Source organism: Mchenga conophoros, linkage group LG15, assembly GCF_057382185.1.
Source record: "Mchenga conophoros isolate Kocher_MC1m ecotype Shallow Benthic linkage group LG15, M_conophoros_male_GT1.1, whole genome shotgun sequence".
Taxonomy (NCBI): domain Eukaryota; kingdom Metazoa; phylum Chordata; class Actinopteri; order Cichliformes; family Cichlidae; genus Mchenga; species Mchenga conophoros.
This window is the reverse complement of record NC_140540.1, coordinates 8,641,331-8,656,948: the sequence shown is the minus strand read 5'-3', so window position 1 is coordinate 8,656,948 and position 15,618 is coordinate 8,641,331. Positions and strand designations below refer to the sequence as shown.

Sequence of the window (15,618 nt, the reverse complement as noted above, 5' to 3'; positions counted from 1 at the left end):
CCATCTCAGGAAGGCCAACTCTGATGGCCTTCATCAGAGCTTTTGTAAGCTTTCTTAAGGACTGCCAATTGAAACCAAACGTTTCATTTTAATAGAGGAAAAAATGTTTTTAGTTAAAACACATCTCAAACAAAAATAAGCAATCAGCACATTTCCTGTACATTATTTAACCATTACCCTGAAAGCTAAAACACCAGAGGTTATGGATGGGTTGTAATCTTCATTTTTTTTCTATAATACTGTGCAAAAGTCTCGAGTCACCCTTTATTTTATTTATATTTTGCTTCCAAGGGGCCAGAATTTCTTGTAATTTTTAAAGTGGTCTTGAGCCATAGTTCTTCAGTGTCACAACAGGACTGAACGGACTCACGCGCAGGCTCTAAGTTTTGAAAACACAAGAGTCTTTATTACAGCAACACCGGGTGATCTATTTACAAAAGTGAGGGGAAAGCCGGGCTCCGGGGGTCCACACACAAATGGGGAAAGACGCTGAAAGTCCACACACACTCCGTCCACTCCTCACGCTCCTCTTCACACTCCACAGAAAACACCATGGCTTACTCCACTCCTCGCACACTCGATCACTCAGGTAACACAGGGGTTGGTCCAGGGAATGAGGGTCGGCAACGGTCCAGCGACGAGAAACACAGAGCTGCCATCTTATAAAGGAGCTGGAACACTCTCAGGTGATGAGCCACAGGTGCGTGGGCCAAGGGCGGGAGCCCACAGGTGAGCTCCGCCCAGGCAGAGGGAGGAGGGAAAGAGAGAAAGGGAGAGAGCAGGAACAAAAATGAAAATAAAAACATATGTAGCCATACTGAGCCGACCGGGAAGGCACAGGGACCCTGACATTCAGACTTTCTGAAGGTCTTTCAAAGGGCTTCTTTGAACACTGGCTGCTTTATATCATGCAGTACTTGTGCCCAATTATTTTCAGAGGAATGTTTTTTGTTGTTGTTTCTTTGTTTTTTAAGCCAGTTAACACTGACCTTTGAATCAGTCGAGCAATAAAAAAATCACTTAATTCAAGGGCTGAACCAGTATTGTGTTTGTTTTAAATTATATCTTTAGGAAGTTTGTTACTTGCAGCCTGTTGCAAAAACACGTTTTGTTCCAATTTCTTCAGCTGAATACACAAAGAAAAAATGATAATGCACTTTGACAGGCGTAAAGTAGTATTTTACAGACACAAAGTAAGTCCCAAAGAAACAGGATGCATTTTCAGCATGATAATGATCCCAAACCCATCACTACAGTAAAGCATACCTGGATAGACAAATACAGAATGAAACACTATCACTCATGCAATGGCCTCTCCAGCAGAGCCATTTATGTTTGCAAGTTTCAGTAAACTCCTGCATGTATTTCCCATATTTCCCTAGCAAAATATAAAGGAATGAGTGATTACTTAAAACGTTTACACAGTATTGTATAACAAAGGTTTTTACAGTCATAAATTAATTGTTTTGACCTCCTTCAGCCTTCTCTCTACTTTCTTGTTACTTTTTTAAGTCATCCTTCCAGTCCTTACCTTTTGTTTGGCTCCCAGTGCACAAGCTGAATTCAATGAAGTTCTCTGTATAGCTGTGACATCATTCTGTCTGATAAAACATTGTCCAGGTGATAATGAAGCATCGTCTGATCAACCACAAAGATGATGTTGGCACCTGTAGCTCAGAAATTTAGCCAGCAGATGGCAGTGCATGACAATGGCTATTTCAGCAGAGGCAGCGTCATCACAGTCAGCTCAATACAGCAGGAAGAACAAATGAATGAGACAAAAAAAAAATGAATTGCAAATGCCACGTATAGTATACGGGGATTGAATTCTGAGTATTTCACAGAGATTAAAGGGATTTAGAGAAATGTGCTTGTGTGATAACCTGTTAGGAAAGTAGCATTTGCAAAAGACAAATCAGGATTGTCTAATTCTGCTTCATCCAAAAAGGCAGACATCATGTGGTTCTGAAATGTGTTCATGTAAGATTTCAGGCCAACATGGCAATCTGTTGGTACAAACCAACCAGGAAACATTTCTGAGCCCCCTTACAGAGGTGTACTTATGTAGAATTTTGATGTATCAGCACTTTAACTGAGTATTTATTTTTCTGAAAACTTTTTACTTTTATTTCCTACATTTTTAAACAGATATCTGTACCTTCTGCTTCTTTAACAGGCTTGTTACGTTAGGTTAAACGGTATCATTTATAGCGTTTATACTCGGGGGTTAAAGTAGGCCCTGAAGAGGTCCAGGTGTCCATAAGTTGTGGTCGTGGCACTTCAGATTCAGATGTTTCTATCAGCTCAACAAACATCAGCAAACACACAAACTGTCTGTGTGCATTCTGCCTCACGGTGTGTTGGTAACTAAAGGTCCAGCTGCTGTATTTCACAGGGAGAGAAAAGAGTGCGCGATAACTTCACTCAGAGATGTAGAAACATGTAGGAAGACAGAAAGGAGAGACTTTATATATAAAGATAAGAACTTCTCAGTGACGCTTGATTAATGGCAAATTTAAGGCTTACGTGTGATGTCATAATTTTAATAACATGATGGATTTATATATGATGTGTTTTGATTAATTATGCATTTTCGTTTTGTGAAACGTTCCTGCAAAACAAACAAAGCTACACTAATGTTGTGTTACTCAAATGGTGCACGAAAATACTGTTTAGTAGTTATGTGCAAGATAAACAGGTTAGTTTGCAGTACTGATGTGAACTCACAGTGAAGCACTGTGTTGGACTGGTGCACAGTGGGTGGCTGAGGTGCTGATAGTCAGATTTAGGTTACGGCAAGTGTAGCAGAGATTAATTTGTATATAATCTGATGATGCTTGGATGAATTCGCTGAATTCTTACTTTATACCGTGTGGTGTAAAGGCAGTATAAACAGTATAGTGTCCGGGTAGGGGATGGACATCAGCCATGATAGCTTGTGAAACTGCTGACATCTTGCTTAATTCAGTTGTGTAAATCCACAAAGAACAGCAGGTCAGCTGATCACGCCATGTACACAAAGAAAATCTGCTGGAGCTCACATTAGAAGTTATTGTGAGCTGTAATTCTTTTCCCTATGCTGATCTACTTCAACCGATCTTAGGGTTTTCCAACCTGCTGAAGTAAAGGGTTCAGTAAAGGGAATCTTAACACATAACAGATTCATTAGAATTAGAATTTAAATTTGAATAATTCTTGGTTTTTCATGTAGCAATATTATTTTACTAACATATTAATGTAGCACAAGGCTCAGTTAACTTTGTACAGAAATAGCTCATATAATTGTCCTTCAAGAAGATACTTTTTACTTTCTTTCTTTGAGTGCATTTCAGAGCCTGTACTTTTTCACTTTTAATGGAATAAAAAAACATCAACGTTTACTGGAGTATTTTTTAACCCAGGTATCTGTACTCCTTAAGCAAAGAAAGTCTGTACTTTTGCCACCTCTGCCCCCTTATAACACTTGTCTCTGGTGGCCAATTCTTTCTCCTTTTCTTCCCCTCAAAGGAAAGTAGAGGTCAGGGTTCACCTTCACAACAATCCCCTGGATGTTATTGAGTACTGACACAACCTTGAACTCTAGCAGAAGGACATAGTAGCTCATCAGCATGCCAACCTGTTAGTTTATTTTGTTAATATTAGTTTATTAGCACTGGAACAAAATGCCTCTCACCTATGTGCCTGTTTTCTAGTTCAAAGCAAAGCATTGCTCATGGGTGCACTGACTTTTGTTTAACCTGTACTGGCTTTATTAGCAAATACTTTGACCCTTCACACACCCAGGCAGACACAGCTGAATGTCATAGTCACTGTTGTGTAAGGCTGCTGACGCATGGAGGAGGATAAAGTTCATTCTAACCTAAAGTGGGACATTCAGTAGTTCAAATGTGTTCCAACCAGGACTAGTAAATGTTTCTTCATGCTGGGCTTTTCTTTAACTCTGAAGTACTTATTTTCTGTAGAGGCAAAGACATTTCAAGCCAAAGGGGAATCAGCTAAGCTTTTCTGTGCACAAGTCATTTACCAATAATAATAACACATTTGTAAGGTGTAATAAAGTTAAACTTTTATTGCAAACCAAACATGGTCACATAAATCTTAAACAATTTTTACAATTTACAGTACATTTAACATTGTTACATACTGTATACATATTTAAGCATACCTTTAGTCATTTTTTGTTGTTGAATATACATTAAAACTAGTACACAGAACTCCAAATATACAAACAAACTTAAATACCGTCAAACTGCATTACAGCAATATTAAAATGGAATGTTCAGTTAAAGTGTCAGCCCGTCCGCGGGCTGCCGTTAACATTACTGCGTGGCAGGTGGAAGACTGGAGGAATGAGGGGGAACTCGGTCGGCGAGCAGCTCTCCCCAAAACATTGCACAACACATCCCTCTTGTCGCCACCTAGCAGCAGCAGTGCGCTCTCTTTCCATCTATCAGCATTGTTGTTTTATGTGCAAAAGAAGACGTGAAACATCATTCGAGTTCTAACATGTCACATGTTAAAGACAGAAGAATTGGATTAACTTAGTGCTACATCTTTCCTCGATAGTGACTTCAACAAAACCAAAAAAAAAATCAGGTGCAGAGCAGATAAAACTCTGATGTTAGTGTCGACACAGTCAAACTCAAATGATGTAAGTTCTGATGGAGAGAAAAAAATATAAAGGCACCTTGTAGAAAAATTAAATTACCCCATCTGTCTCTCTGTAACATTCGGTTTTTAAATAACTCCCTTTTCAAAACACACGGAAAGTACATGAAAAGAAACTAAAGCACCAAAATGAATGTCATCTCCAAGCTACTCATTCGCGCTCAAAAGGTAAGGTCCTCACAGGTGGTAGCAGAAATCTCAAGAGGGAAGGTTCTTTCGCTACAGAGATGAAAATGGAAATCTTCTCTGGGCCTGGTCCGGCCTTCCTCTCTTTGAAAAAGGTGGGAACTTGGACGTGTGCTTGTATCTCGTGGCGTCGGGATCAAGGGGAGCTTTTAAGCTGCCTGTGTGCAAACGACCTCCACTATCAGGAAATAGATGAACAACTGAAGGCTGAAAGGGGACTGCAGGTAGTGAAAGTAAAAGCTTGAGGATCAGAACTCCAACTGGGCATCCTCTTGTGGCAAGCATTCAAGAGTTGCAGAGGATGTGGCAAAGTACACATGTTTAAAGTCTTTGTAGATGCAGAGTTGTCGCGGGGTTAGGTTTCGGAGATGTCCATCATTCTGATGGTAAACATTGAGTGGGGTCACGATGCAAGTCCACGGGCATGCCTCGTTTCATGCCCAATAAGTCTAAACTAGTGTCTATGATAAGTGCCTGTGTTTAAATCCTATAGGTAGGAGTCCATAGATGGGGCATAAGAGAAGCCCACAAAGGCCTCGGCCGCCTCTTTGATGCTGGCTGTGACGAGTGCACTGTCTGGGGAGCAACCGATGGAGCTGGGTACCGGCTCGTCTGTGAACTCCGGATCAAAGTGCCGTAGGTCATTGGGCCCCGTCTGCATGAGAGAGGAAGGAGCAGGGAGACAAGCAGGAATTAGCCAACCTTTAAAATACCTTACCATAGTTGGAAATTTATTAAGTGACGATGTTTCATGCTCTTTAGTTACGTTGTGTAAATACTAAGAGCGGGTACAGTGAAAATTCATAAAGCTGACTTTCTCAGGGCTTAACAGAGTGTTAAAAAAGGGGAGCATACCACATTGGGGTTGAAGGGAGGGGTGATCTTCTTTGCATTGAGGTCATCCCAGTTGATGGGGGTGAAGAATATGTGGTTCTTAATTTCAATCTGGAAAAGAAATGACAAAACAATTAAATGATGCTCGTCACCACGTGTGGTGTGTAAACAATCAAATGAGATGGAGACTTACGAAGTCGTCGGAGCAGCCCAGTCTCTTTGTCCGGTCTTTTTGCAGCAGGCCCTCCAGCAGGTGTCTAGCCGAGTTGGAAATGTTGGGTTTCAGCTGCAGTGGCTTGTTCAGGATGTTGTCGTACATCTCTGCTGTGTTGCGGCTGTAGAACGGAGGCTGGTGGCAGAATAAAAGAGGAAATTAGCATAAATGCCTGTAATATTTTCAGTGTTCCAAATAAGACAACAGTAAATATCTAATTTTATTCCAATTTAAAGTAATGTAATATGATTAGAAGTACTCACCAGGCCATACAGCATCTCATAGAGAACAGCTCCTAAACACCACCAGTCTACTGTCCTGTCATACGGCTGCTTGTGCAACACCTCAGGAGCCAAATACTGCAGAGGGAGAAAAAGAACAAAAGATGATAAGAAATGGTAAGTTAAAACGGTCAGCTATTACAGACAACTGTGAGAAAACCTTAACAGCAGAGCCACACTGAACAGCTTCTCCTTACCTCTGGAGTACCGCAGAAAGTTGATGTTGTCCCATTGGGTTCAATGTTCTCTTTGCAGAGTCCAAAATCTGTGAGAATGATGTGTCCTTGGGAGTCCAGCAGGATGTTTTCTGGTTTCAGGTCTCTGTAGACAATGTTTAGTGAGTGCAGGTATCCCAGTGCGCTGGCGATCTCTGCTGCATAGAACCTGGCTCTGGGCTCGAGGAAGCAGCGCTCTCTCTGCAGGTGGTAGAACAACTGGAACATAGAGGGAAACAGAAAAAAGTGTCTTTGAAACAAGTGCAGAGAGCAGTTTTGTTCCTGATAACTAAACTTGATTACACTGTTAGAATTATATATATAAGTAGGGGTAGGAAATTAATGGATGAAAAAAGACAGAGACAGAAAGGAAACCGGATGGGAGGAAATTAAGAGGCAGGATGGCGACAGCTTAAAAAGTTTGACAAGAGAAGACAGATGAATTGAGGACCAAAGGTGGAGTGAGAGACCGGCAGGATGGAGGGAAAAAGAGAGAAAGGAGAAAAAGAGAGTAAATGCATCCTGCTTCCTGATGAGGCCCATATTTAATCAGCACTGTCTTTGCTCGTCCAACAATCACAGGAAATTAGCTCGATTAGAGGCACACCAAGTCTGAATGGCGCTGCTATTTTTGGCCCACAGTTTTTTCTGCTGTCCCAACCCCCCCCCCCCTCCTCGATGATTTCCTGAGAGGTGTTTCCTTTAGTTTAAAAGAAAAAAAAAACAGAGAGCAGCAGCTTCTATTCTTCTTCTCATGACAGGATATCCCCTCTGTCTGTCTCTGCTCTGTCTCATCTTTGTTTCTGATCTGGAAAGGCATTACTATTCCTTTAAACTCCTCCTCAGTTTACAGGTCACGTCTGGTGCCTCTGTTCCCTTTCGTTTCTTCCTCTATCTCAAAGTTATCCTCTAATTTATTCTACCTTAATTCCAGCATTAAATAGATCAGACTGTCCATCTTTCTACGTGTCAGCAGTTGAGCTAGTAACTCACTTCTCCGCCATTGATGTAGTCCAAGATGAAGTACAGTTTGTCCGCTGTTTGGAAAGAATAGTGCAGGCCCACCAAGAACGGGTGCTTGACATTCTTCAACAGCACATTCCTCTCTGACATAATGTGTTTTTCCTGATTGAAACAAAGAGAGGTGGTTAGGGGGGATGACATGAACACACCTTGCGTGGTATGCTTGCAATTTGTGTGTACGAGTTCAAATTCAAAAACATGTCTGCAAGCACACATACCTCCTTCTTCTTGAGAATGGCCTTCTTCTGTAAGACTTTCACAGCGTAGAAGTTGTCATCCGTGCGATGGCGTGCAAGCAAAACCTTTCCGAAGCTACCCTTGCCGATAACCTTGAGGAAGTGGAAGTCGCTGGGCTTGGCCGAAGGATTGGATGATGGGCCGAGGTTGATCTGTTGGGATGGACTGGGCTGTGAGGGAAGGACAGAGATGATTAAAAAAAGTTGGAGCCATAACATGTATGATAAGCATGAAAACAGAGGATATGCCCGTATATTGCACAATTCATTTTACTTACAGGAGGAGAGGGGTTTGTGTTCATGAGCTCAGGATCCTGAGGAGGACTCAAGTTCAGGATGGACTGAACCTCGGAACTGAAAAACAACAACAACCACACCGAGTTCAAACTTAGTTCATCTCCACACAAATGACCAAAGATTTGCACTAATATGAAAAGACTAACATCATTCCACACATCAAATATTTCTTCAGTGCAGTATAACTAGAATGTTTGGTTGGGTTTCCCAATGTTTCAATCTCCACTCTGAGCGCAGAACAATAATATGAGTCAGATGTGAGTTGATACTCACTGCTTGCAGGCGTAGGAGTTTGTGGCTAGCCTCTGAATGAAGTCGTTCAGACCCATCCTCCTTTGTTTCATAAAAGCTGCAAAACAATGGAAAAAAGAAGACGGATGGAAAGATTATTTACACTGGACTAAAAAGGAAAAAAGCAACATAGAGATTCCACTAATCATCATCATAAATTAAAATCTTGTTGTTATCCATACCCGTGACTAATGCCACTAGCCCTCTAGACTTCGAGTAAGTCAGCACAGGCTCTTGCGTTTCTGTTATGACCGTCATGATGAGTTAAAAAGCAGCTCCGCGATTCCAGACTGCCAAAAACCAAACTCCATCTAGCCCTGGCACTCGCTTTACATAGGGCTACGAAGAGGGAGGAGCTGTCTCTCTCCACCCCATACGCCACAACACTCCATACCCCCTACTCCACCTCCCGGGTGGGCGTGATCCTTGGTAAACATTTAGCTTTGGTAAGTGAACCAAGAGAAGGCGATCGATCCCGTTTTTCGACAAATCAGCGGTCATTGCGCTCCCAACGCGTCATGGCCGCACATCAGCCGTGCTTGCGTCAAAAACATGGACAAAAGGCAGAAAAAAAGATGTGATTACTACTGTACTCACTGTAAAGTTGGAATGGTATTTGCACATAAGTTTGTGCAATACCATTCCAACTTTAACACCCCCGAGAGTAAGGCGAGAGTCAGGCAGTCTGAACCGACCACGAAATAAACACATTTTCAATCTACACACACAAAAACTGCAAACACAAACCCTATGGGCAAATGAAATCCAGATGTATCCAGTAAACAGCCTAACATATGGTGCCACTTAGTGTTTCAGGCATACAGGATGGACTTTGTCTTACAAATGAGTGCACACTAAAACAGAACTGATCGAGACATTCGTGACTGTTCCACAAGTCCCTGTTTATTTCTGTCATTCCTGCACCGTGTGTATTCGCGCTGAGTGTACAGTAAGGTTCAGTACAAATAATTTGATAGCCTCGTCACGAGGACTATCAAGTTCAATTTTTGGCTGTTCCTCTTTTAAAACCGTCGGGAGTGACGCAGGCTGTCCCGGCACACAAAGGACAAGAGGGAGAGCCTGAGCCGAGGGAGGCCAGATGCCAAGAAAAGCCACTGGTAGTGGAAAAGTACAGAGTGAAACTCCTGTACACAGTCAGTCCAAAGTAAAACAGAGACGAAACAGTGTGTTTTTAACTTACCAGTAAGAAAAAAGCAAAGTATTAGAATATGAGGGTTGAAAAAATGTGTGTAACAATGCAGAAAATGATTAGTTTTCTGCGCTGGCACACTTGAAGAGCAGACGGGCTCAGTTATACACGGTTATTTAAGGCACCTGGTTCAAGTTCTATCTACACCCCTCCGTGGAATGTGCGTAAGATGATATCTCATGTGAAGGCCAAAAGCACTTAATCGAGACGCCGATCACTGTGCGTGAGGAGAACGGAGACAAACGCACTCTAAGTACCAAAGTGGCGCCGCACAATTTTTGAAACACAAGAAAAATGCATTTTTAAAAGATCTCAATTCCGTAGTTAATATCAAAAGAAAAAAAACTGCACTGCAATAAGATTCCACAGAAAACAAACCTTTCAGCTCGGAAGTTTTCATTTTGTCTACCTGCAGCATCACCGGAGCTCAACAAGTTGCAAGAGAGACTTACCAAGCTCTCACCTGCGCTTTTAAAGAGACTCTCTATCAGCAAGACAATTAAATAGATATGAGCATCATAAATGGCCTGCATTTGTATAGCGCTTTTCTAGTCCATAGGACCCCAAAGCGCTTTACACTACATTCAGTCATTCACCCATTCACACACACATTCACAATGTGATGGCAAGCTACATTGTAGCTGGGGCGCACTGACAGAGGCGAGGCTGCCGGCGAGGCTGCCGGACACAGGCGCCACCAGGCCCTCTGACCACCACCAGTAGGCAAACACGGGGTTAGTATCTTGCCCAAGGATATTTGGCATGCAGCCAGGATGCAGCCTGGGATCGAACCACCGACCTTCTGATTAGTGGCTGACCTGCTCTGCCACCTGAGCTACAGCCACCCCTAAATCCAGGTCATGGGATTATGGGATGAATGGGAGCCCCCCCCACCTACACCAAGTATGTGTGCCTGTGTTTTCTTCGCAGGACACACTGACACACACAGACATGCACAAACTGTGTTAGAAGCGCTTGCTTTGCATTAGTTAACTATTAAAATACGCATACCTGCGCCGTAAGTGTATAAAAAAAACCCACTGCGGATTTGTAGTTTCCTACAAGTGTACGATCCAAATACAACAGCGATTTTTTTTCTTTCTTTCTTTGTAAAACGATTGCCGGTGTTTTCAAAAGTATACTGAGCGTACTTACACGTCAGAGATGTCGTTTTGTCTTTCATGTGGATGCTTCTATATCCCAATCACTACTAGAACAAAGGTTTGGCTCCTCGGCAGGGAGGTAATCGAACTACGCCGCATTCCTTTTCTTGAAGACCTTCATCCAGCATTTTTTTTTCTTCTTTCTTTAAAAGGGCGGATACGTCCCGCCTCTATTTCCTTCCACTCTCCAAGTTTTGTGTTTCGTTGCATGGTTGCATGACTTTTCTCGAGGGCGGGGGTTTTGCTGCCTTCAAATGCTCCCCTTGAGTTTGCTCGAGTTGTAAGTTAAGCGTTTAAACTTTGAACTTTAATTTAAAAATACCCCGTGATCCTGATGATAAGTGGAAAAGGATGAATGGATGAATAAAAGTGTCCACACAAAAATGCACATGTTTATTTCCACCCTACATTGATATGGATTTAAGGGTAAGGCTAATATTAAGTATGAGCTAATAATCCTCATCATCCATCTGTATTGTATACTTGGGATTGTACTTCCCTGTGACAGCATTACGAAGCTGGGTTATAGTTAAAGGCTAAGTGTAGAAGAAGAATAACATTTCCCCCTTTAAAAAAAAAGTTCATTTTCATATCCAGTGTTTTTCCACCAGCCACCCGAGGTTCACACGCTGCGCTCAGAATTAAAAAAGATGCAGAAATTCACAGAGTTGGCAAGTTGGCCGTTGCCAGTGTTTGGGCCTTTAATTAACCTGTCTATTGATGAAATGCTTTCTCATTATCCTGAGTACTTTTATCTACCTGATATGTTCTTACGGTAGTGTCTTTCATGAATTTTCCCATATTTCTTTTTCTTTGGGAGTCTTTGGGAGTGAGTGAGATAAGGCATCTCAGTGATAAGTGAAAGGAAGCAGGGGAGGTGAGGATACAAATGACAAGGCAGTGATCATTTATTGCAGTTCTGCACGAACTCTGACGTAAACTGCGCCTTTTTCAAAAAAAAAGTTGTGCAATGCAGTTTATGTTGTTTTTATCTTAATTTTTTGTGGGTATTTATTAACAGTGCCTTGGCACACCTGTGTCAGGAGCAACAGGAGCAATGCCGAGTTCTTATCGATTAATGAGCTAAACCTTGGAGCCTGAATATGTCTGCTTTTCATGAAATTATTTAGCCTTGGTCTATTCTGAGAAGCCGTTTTCTCTTTTTTGATCAGCTGCAAGCATCAACATTTATATAGTCGGTTAAAAACAGATTACATAAAAGTTATAAATTCCTTTGCATGTTATGACATGACAACTCTGTACTTGTTGGAGAAACACTTGTTGGCAAGCGCAGCTGTAAGATGTTTCTTGTGGTTGCACACCAGGTTTGCACACGTTACTAGGGGGGATTTTGGACCACTCCTCTTTACAGAAACTCTATAAAACCTTTCAGTTTCAATTGTCATGTTGGAAAATCCACCTTCAGTGTTCTCTCTAAGGGAAGGAGGTTCTCTGCCAAGATTTGATGGTGCATGGACCCTCAGTGCCAAGAAGTCGTCCTGTACCCTTAGCAGAAAAACAGCCCAAAGCATAATGTCTCCACCTCCATGCTTGACTGTGGAGATGTTCTGTGGAGATGTTCTTTGGGACATGCTCAGCATTTCTGACATAGCAGGTCGAGTTGAAGCCAAAGAGCTCCATTTTGGTTTCATCTGACCACACTTTCTTCCTTGCCTCTCTGAATCATTTAGACGTTCAGTGGCAAACTTAAGGGTCTGTACATATGCTTCTATTACATCGTAGCGTGTTACCACTCGTGTCCTTGGTGACTGTTGTCCCATCTGCCTTCAGATCATTAACAAGCTCCTCCCGTGTAGCTTGCAAAGCAGTTTATAACTTTTATGTAATGTGTTTTTTATATCTGGATTTTTAGTTGACGTTCTTTCTCTCTCCATTAAAATGAAACTTCCATAAAAATTAAAGACTGTTCACGTCTTTGTATGTGAGCAAACTCAAATTCAGCAGGGGATCAAATAATTATTTCCCCCAGAGTCTGATTGATATGTTGGCTATTAGGAATCTGCACACTGTAGTTTTGCTCACGGGCACTTATAAAACTACCCTGCCAGTCTTGGTGTTCTGAATCGAACTTTCTAGTCTCACACTCAAAGATGAGAATTGTGCAGAGTCAGGTTGTTTCCATGGGTGACTCTGCAGTTTTTTAAATACAGCCTCAACTTTTTACTGCTGTCTCTTCTTCTCCCTTAAGTCAGGGCAAAATCTATTATTAATCTGCCCACCGCAGCCACCTGATTCACACACTCACACATACACATAACGCTGAGCTGGAGGGCAAAACAAACCTGCAGGGAGTCTGAAAGGACATGCAAGCACCCACAAGCCTGAAGAGAGACCCACAGAGCACACTTTCTAAAAAAGGGAGAAAGGGCACAAGAGTACTTGGAAGCACATCCTAAATTTGCTCCACATGCCCGTCCTCACTGCACCACCAAGAACTGAGTGAAAGATATTTATTACTGAGGCAGTGCAAGGTGCTGTGTGGTAGTGACATCCTTCAACGGGCATTTAATCTACGATTCTGCGTGACACTTCAGCAACACTCCGCGTGGGATTAAAACTGACATCTTTTATCAACATTCGGAAAATTCAGAAATGCCACACAAGTTGAAGCATCTAATATTTCTTCCTTCAAAAAATAGCAAGATGACAGGAAAATGACATACCAAGAGAGAGCTACTGTAGTGCTGAACTTGAAAAATTAGTCTTTAGCAGAATGACTTGCATTTTGTCCTCAGAGGAATGGCTGAAAATATAGCCATTTCTGCACTGAGGGAGAAGATTTAAAAAGATGACGATGAAGACGAAGAAGAAGACGCTGCCTTACCTTCGTCAGGGTGTAAGCATTGATCTTCACTCTGCACTTGTTTGGTCATAGCCAAGAGTCGAATGAAATGAGAGCAAAGTGTTGAGCAAAGATCAGAAGAGAGGAAGAAATTGGAGCGAGGGAGCGGCTGTAACAAAGGTTCTCTCAGTGTTTTTCCTATCTGGCCTGCTTTCGCCTCAGGATTCGCAGGCTGCTCCAAGCTCAGGCCTGAACAAGAGGAGGCTCCCACAATACTCACGCTGTGTGTTTGCTGCCTATGTGTGTGAGACACTAGTATGTTATGTAACCCGTGAGTGGCACTGCCATCAATGCCAAAGAAATAACTGACTCACACAGAGACCCTGTGAGCCATGAAAGGACAGGATGGGGTTGACTTGGTGCAGGATATTAGAGTTGTAGTATACATGGAAACACAATCCTGCTGCCTCATCCCACCCACCTTTAGCATAGCCACACATACACAAAGACCGGCATATGCCCATTTTCATCCTGTTTCCGGCATCTGGCATCCGTTTATTAAATACGCTCATCTCTTTCAGCCTCTCATCCGTCCATGTCCTAATGTCCACTCTTTGTGTGTCGAGGATGGTGAGGGTGCTTGTGAGTAAAGCTGATCTGGTGATGAATGTGAATGAGCCTTGGCGATGAGGAACCAAATGACACTGTTATATAAAGTCCTCGGCTGTTCACAGAGGACAGCTAGGCTTTTATTTTGGACATGGAGGACTGTCAGATGGCCCGCTTGACTATCAATATCGATACCGCATCCTTTGCTTCCCGGTTTGATCTTTGCTTTGATGGACATGTCCACTGGGTCACCTGTGGCATTTGAGGCGTATATGTTTGGCCCTGAAGTTTCCTAATCACTTCCTTGAAGTAAAATGGCAAGTCACTCAATCACCAAAAATTCCCATTTCCTTGAAATGTTTATGTAACTCCAGGAAGACACTCATGATAGTGTCAGAGATGGCATAGCGTTTTACTAGAAAACTGTTACATCACTGTTACATTTTTATTTTTATCTGTGATTAGTAGCTTAGCTGAGAAAAGTGGAGCAAGCTAATCTCGACCTATATATATTTCTATTAAAGGTCTTATTATTAATTTTTAAGGTGTAATACAAATTAATGTGTTCAGACTTTCTTCTCAGTCCTGTGATATCACTTTGGATTTGCAGTGTTATTATGGAATTGTATATTATATTACGAATTATATGCATATATTTGTGTTGTATTTGCAAATATGTGCGTGCTGTGTGTAGGCGTGAGCAGCATGTTTGTGTGTTAAGCGCTGAAAGGCAGGTTGACACAGGTAAATGATGCGTCATACACGCAGGGAAAAAAAGAGTAAATAATAGCTTTAAAACAGACCTTTTGATAATATTGTACATCAGAACAAAAGGAAAATTTGAGAACACGCACCCCCGCATGCACACACTCAAATCCAGGCTTAGCAATTAACATGTTATATAAACCTGCTGCCACAGGGAAAAGCACCATAAGTCAATGTGTACATGCTGATTTATAGCACTAGCATATTTGTGTTTCCAGTAAGGGTTTCTTTTGCAAGTAGTGTTGGTTACATAAGACTGCCCTTATTGAGAGGAGTAAAAAAATAACACAGGCATGGTTTCCTCTGTAAAAATTAGCCAGTCAGATCCCTGCTCCCTATAATTATTATTATTACTGGATCAATCCCTCAGTCTTTGTCTCTCTGCACCGCTTCATGTGTCACATACATCGGTGCATCACTGTAAACGACTCATATGTGACGGTCCTCAACTTTTAAGTACTCCAAAAGCCACTAATTGCTCAATGTGGATCGACAGGATGTAGCAGCATGACAGCGGAGGCCACAGGAACAGCTTGTCACCATCTCCGCTAATTGCTTGGATTTCTATCCATCCGCTGAAAACTCCCATTATTAACAGGCACACTACTGCCAGCCAAAAAAAAAACAAAAAAAACCCAGAATACGGTTCTTGTCACATTTCTTACCTGCAGATCTGCAGCACAGTTGCTGCAGTAGTACAGAATGCAAGTTTACTTCAGGACTGTGCTTAAGCTCAAACAGGCACTTAAACTTCAGATTTAAAATGTTTTGCCGACTATGAAATACCTTTCTCTTGTAAAGGAAAATATATTTTTTTAGCTAT

At 42.0% G+C, this 15,618-nt stretch overlaps 1 protein-coding gene across 5 annotated transcripts in view; it reads right to left on the bottom strand.

Moving 5' to 3' along the window:
- Positions 1-4,054: 4,054 nt before the first annotated feature.
- The window catches only part of sgk1 (serum/glucocorticoid regulated kinase 1), a 35,978-nt gene continuing 24,414 nt past the window's right edge, over positions 4,055-15,618 (bottom strand). The window contains exons 1-10 of one of the 5 annotated variants that reach the window (XM_085246097.1): positions 13,464-13,639; positions 8,228-8,303; positions 7,936-8,011; positions 7,640-7,828; positions 7,392-7,523; positions 6,381-6,617; positions 6,166-6,261; positions 5,882-6,037; positions 5,710-5,799; positions 4,055-5,509 (exon numbers count right to left, since the gene is read on the bottom strand). In XM_085246097.1, the coding sequence (XP_085102223.1) occupies positions 5,342-5,509; positions 5,710-5,799; positions 5,882-6,037; positions 6,166-6,261; positions 6,381-6,617; positions 7,392-7,523; positions 7,640-7,828; positions 7,936-8,011; positions 8,228-8,303; positions 13,464-13,512 (1,269 nt within the window). In that variant the 5' untranslated portion in view covers positions 13,513-13,639 and the 3' untranslated portion in view covers positions 4,055-5,341. Of the gene's footprint in view, positions 5,510-5,709; positions 5,800-5,881; positions 6,038-6,165; positions 6,262-6,380; positions 6,618-7,391; positions 7,524-7,639; positions 7,829-7,935; positions 8,012-8,227; positions 8,304-8,427; positions 9,795-9,833; positions 10,305-10,610; positions 13,378-13,463; positions 13,640-15,618 lie in introns of those variants that run through there. The other 4 variants (XM_085246099.1, XM_085246098.1, XM_085246096.1 and 1 more) reach the window with 4 other exon arrangements.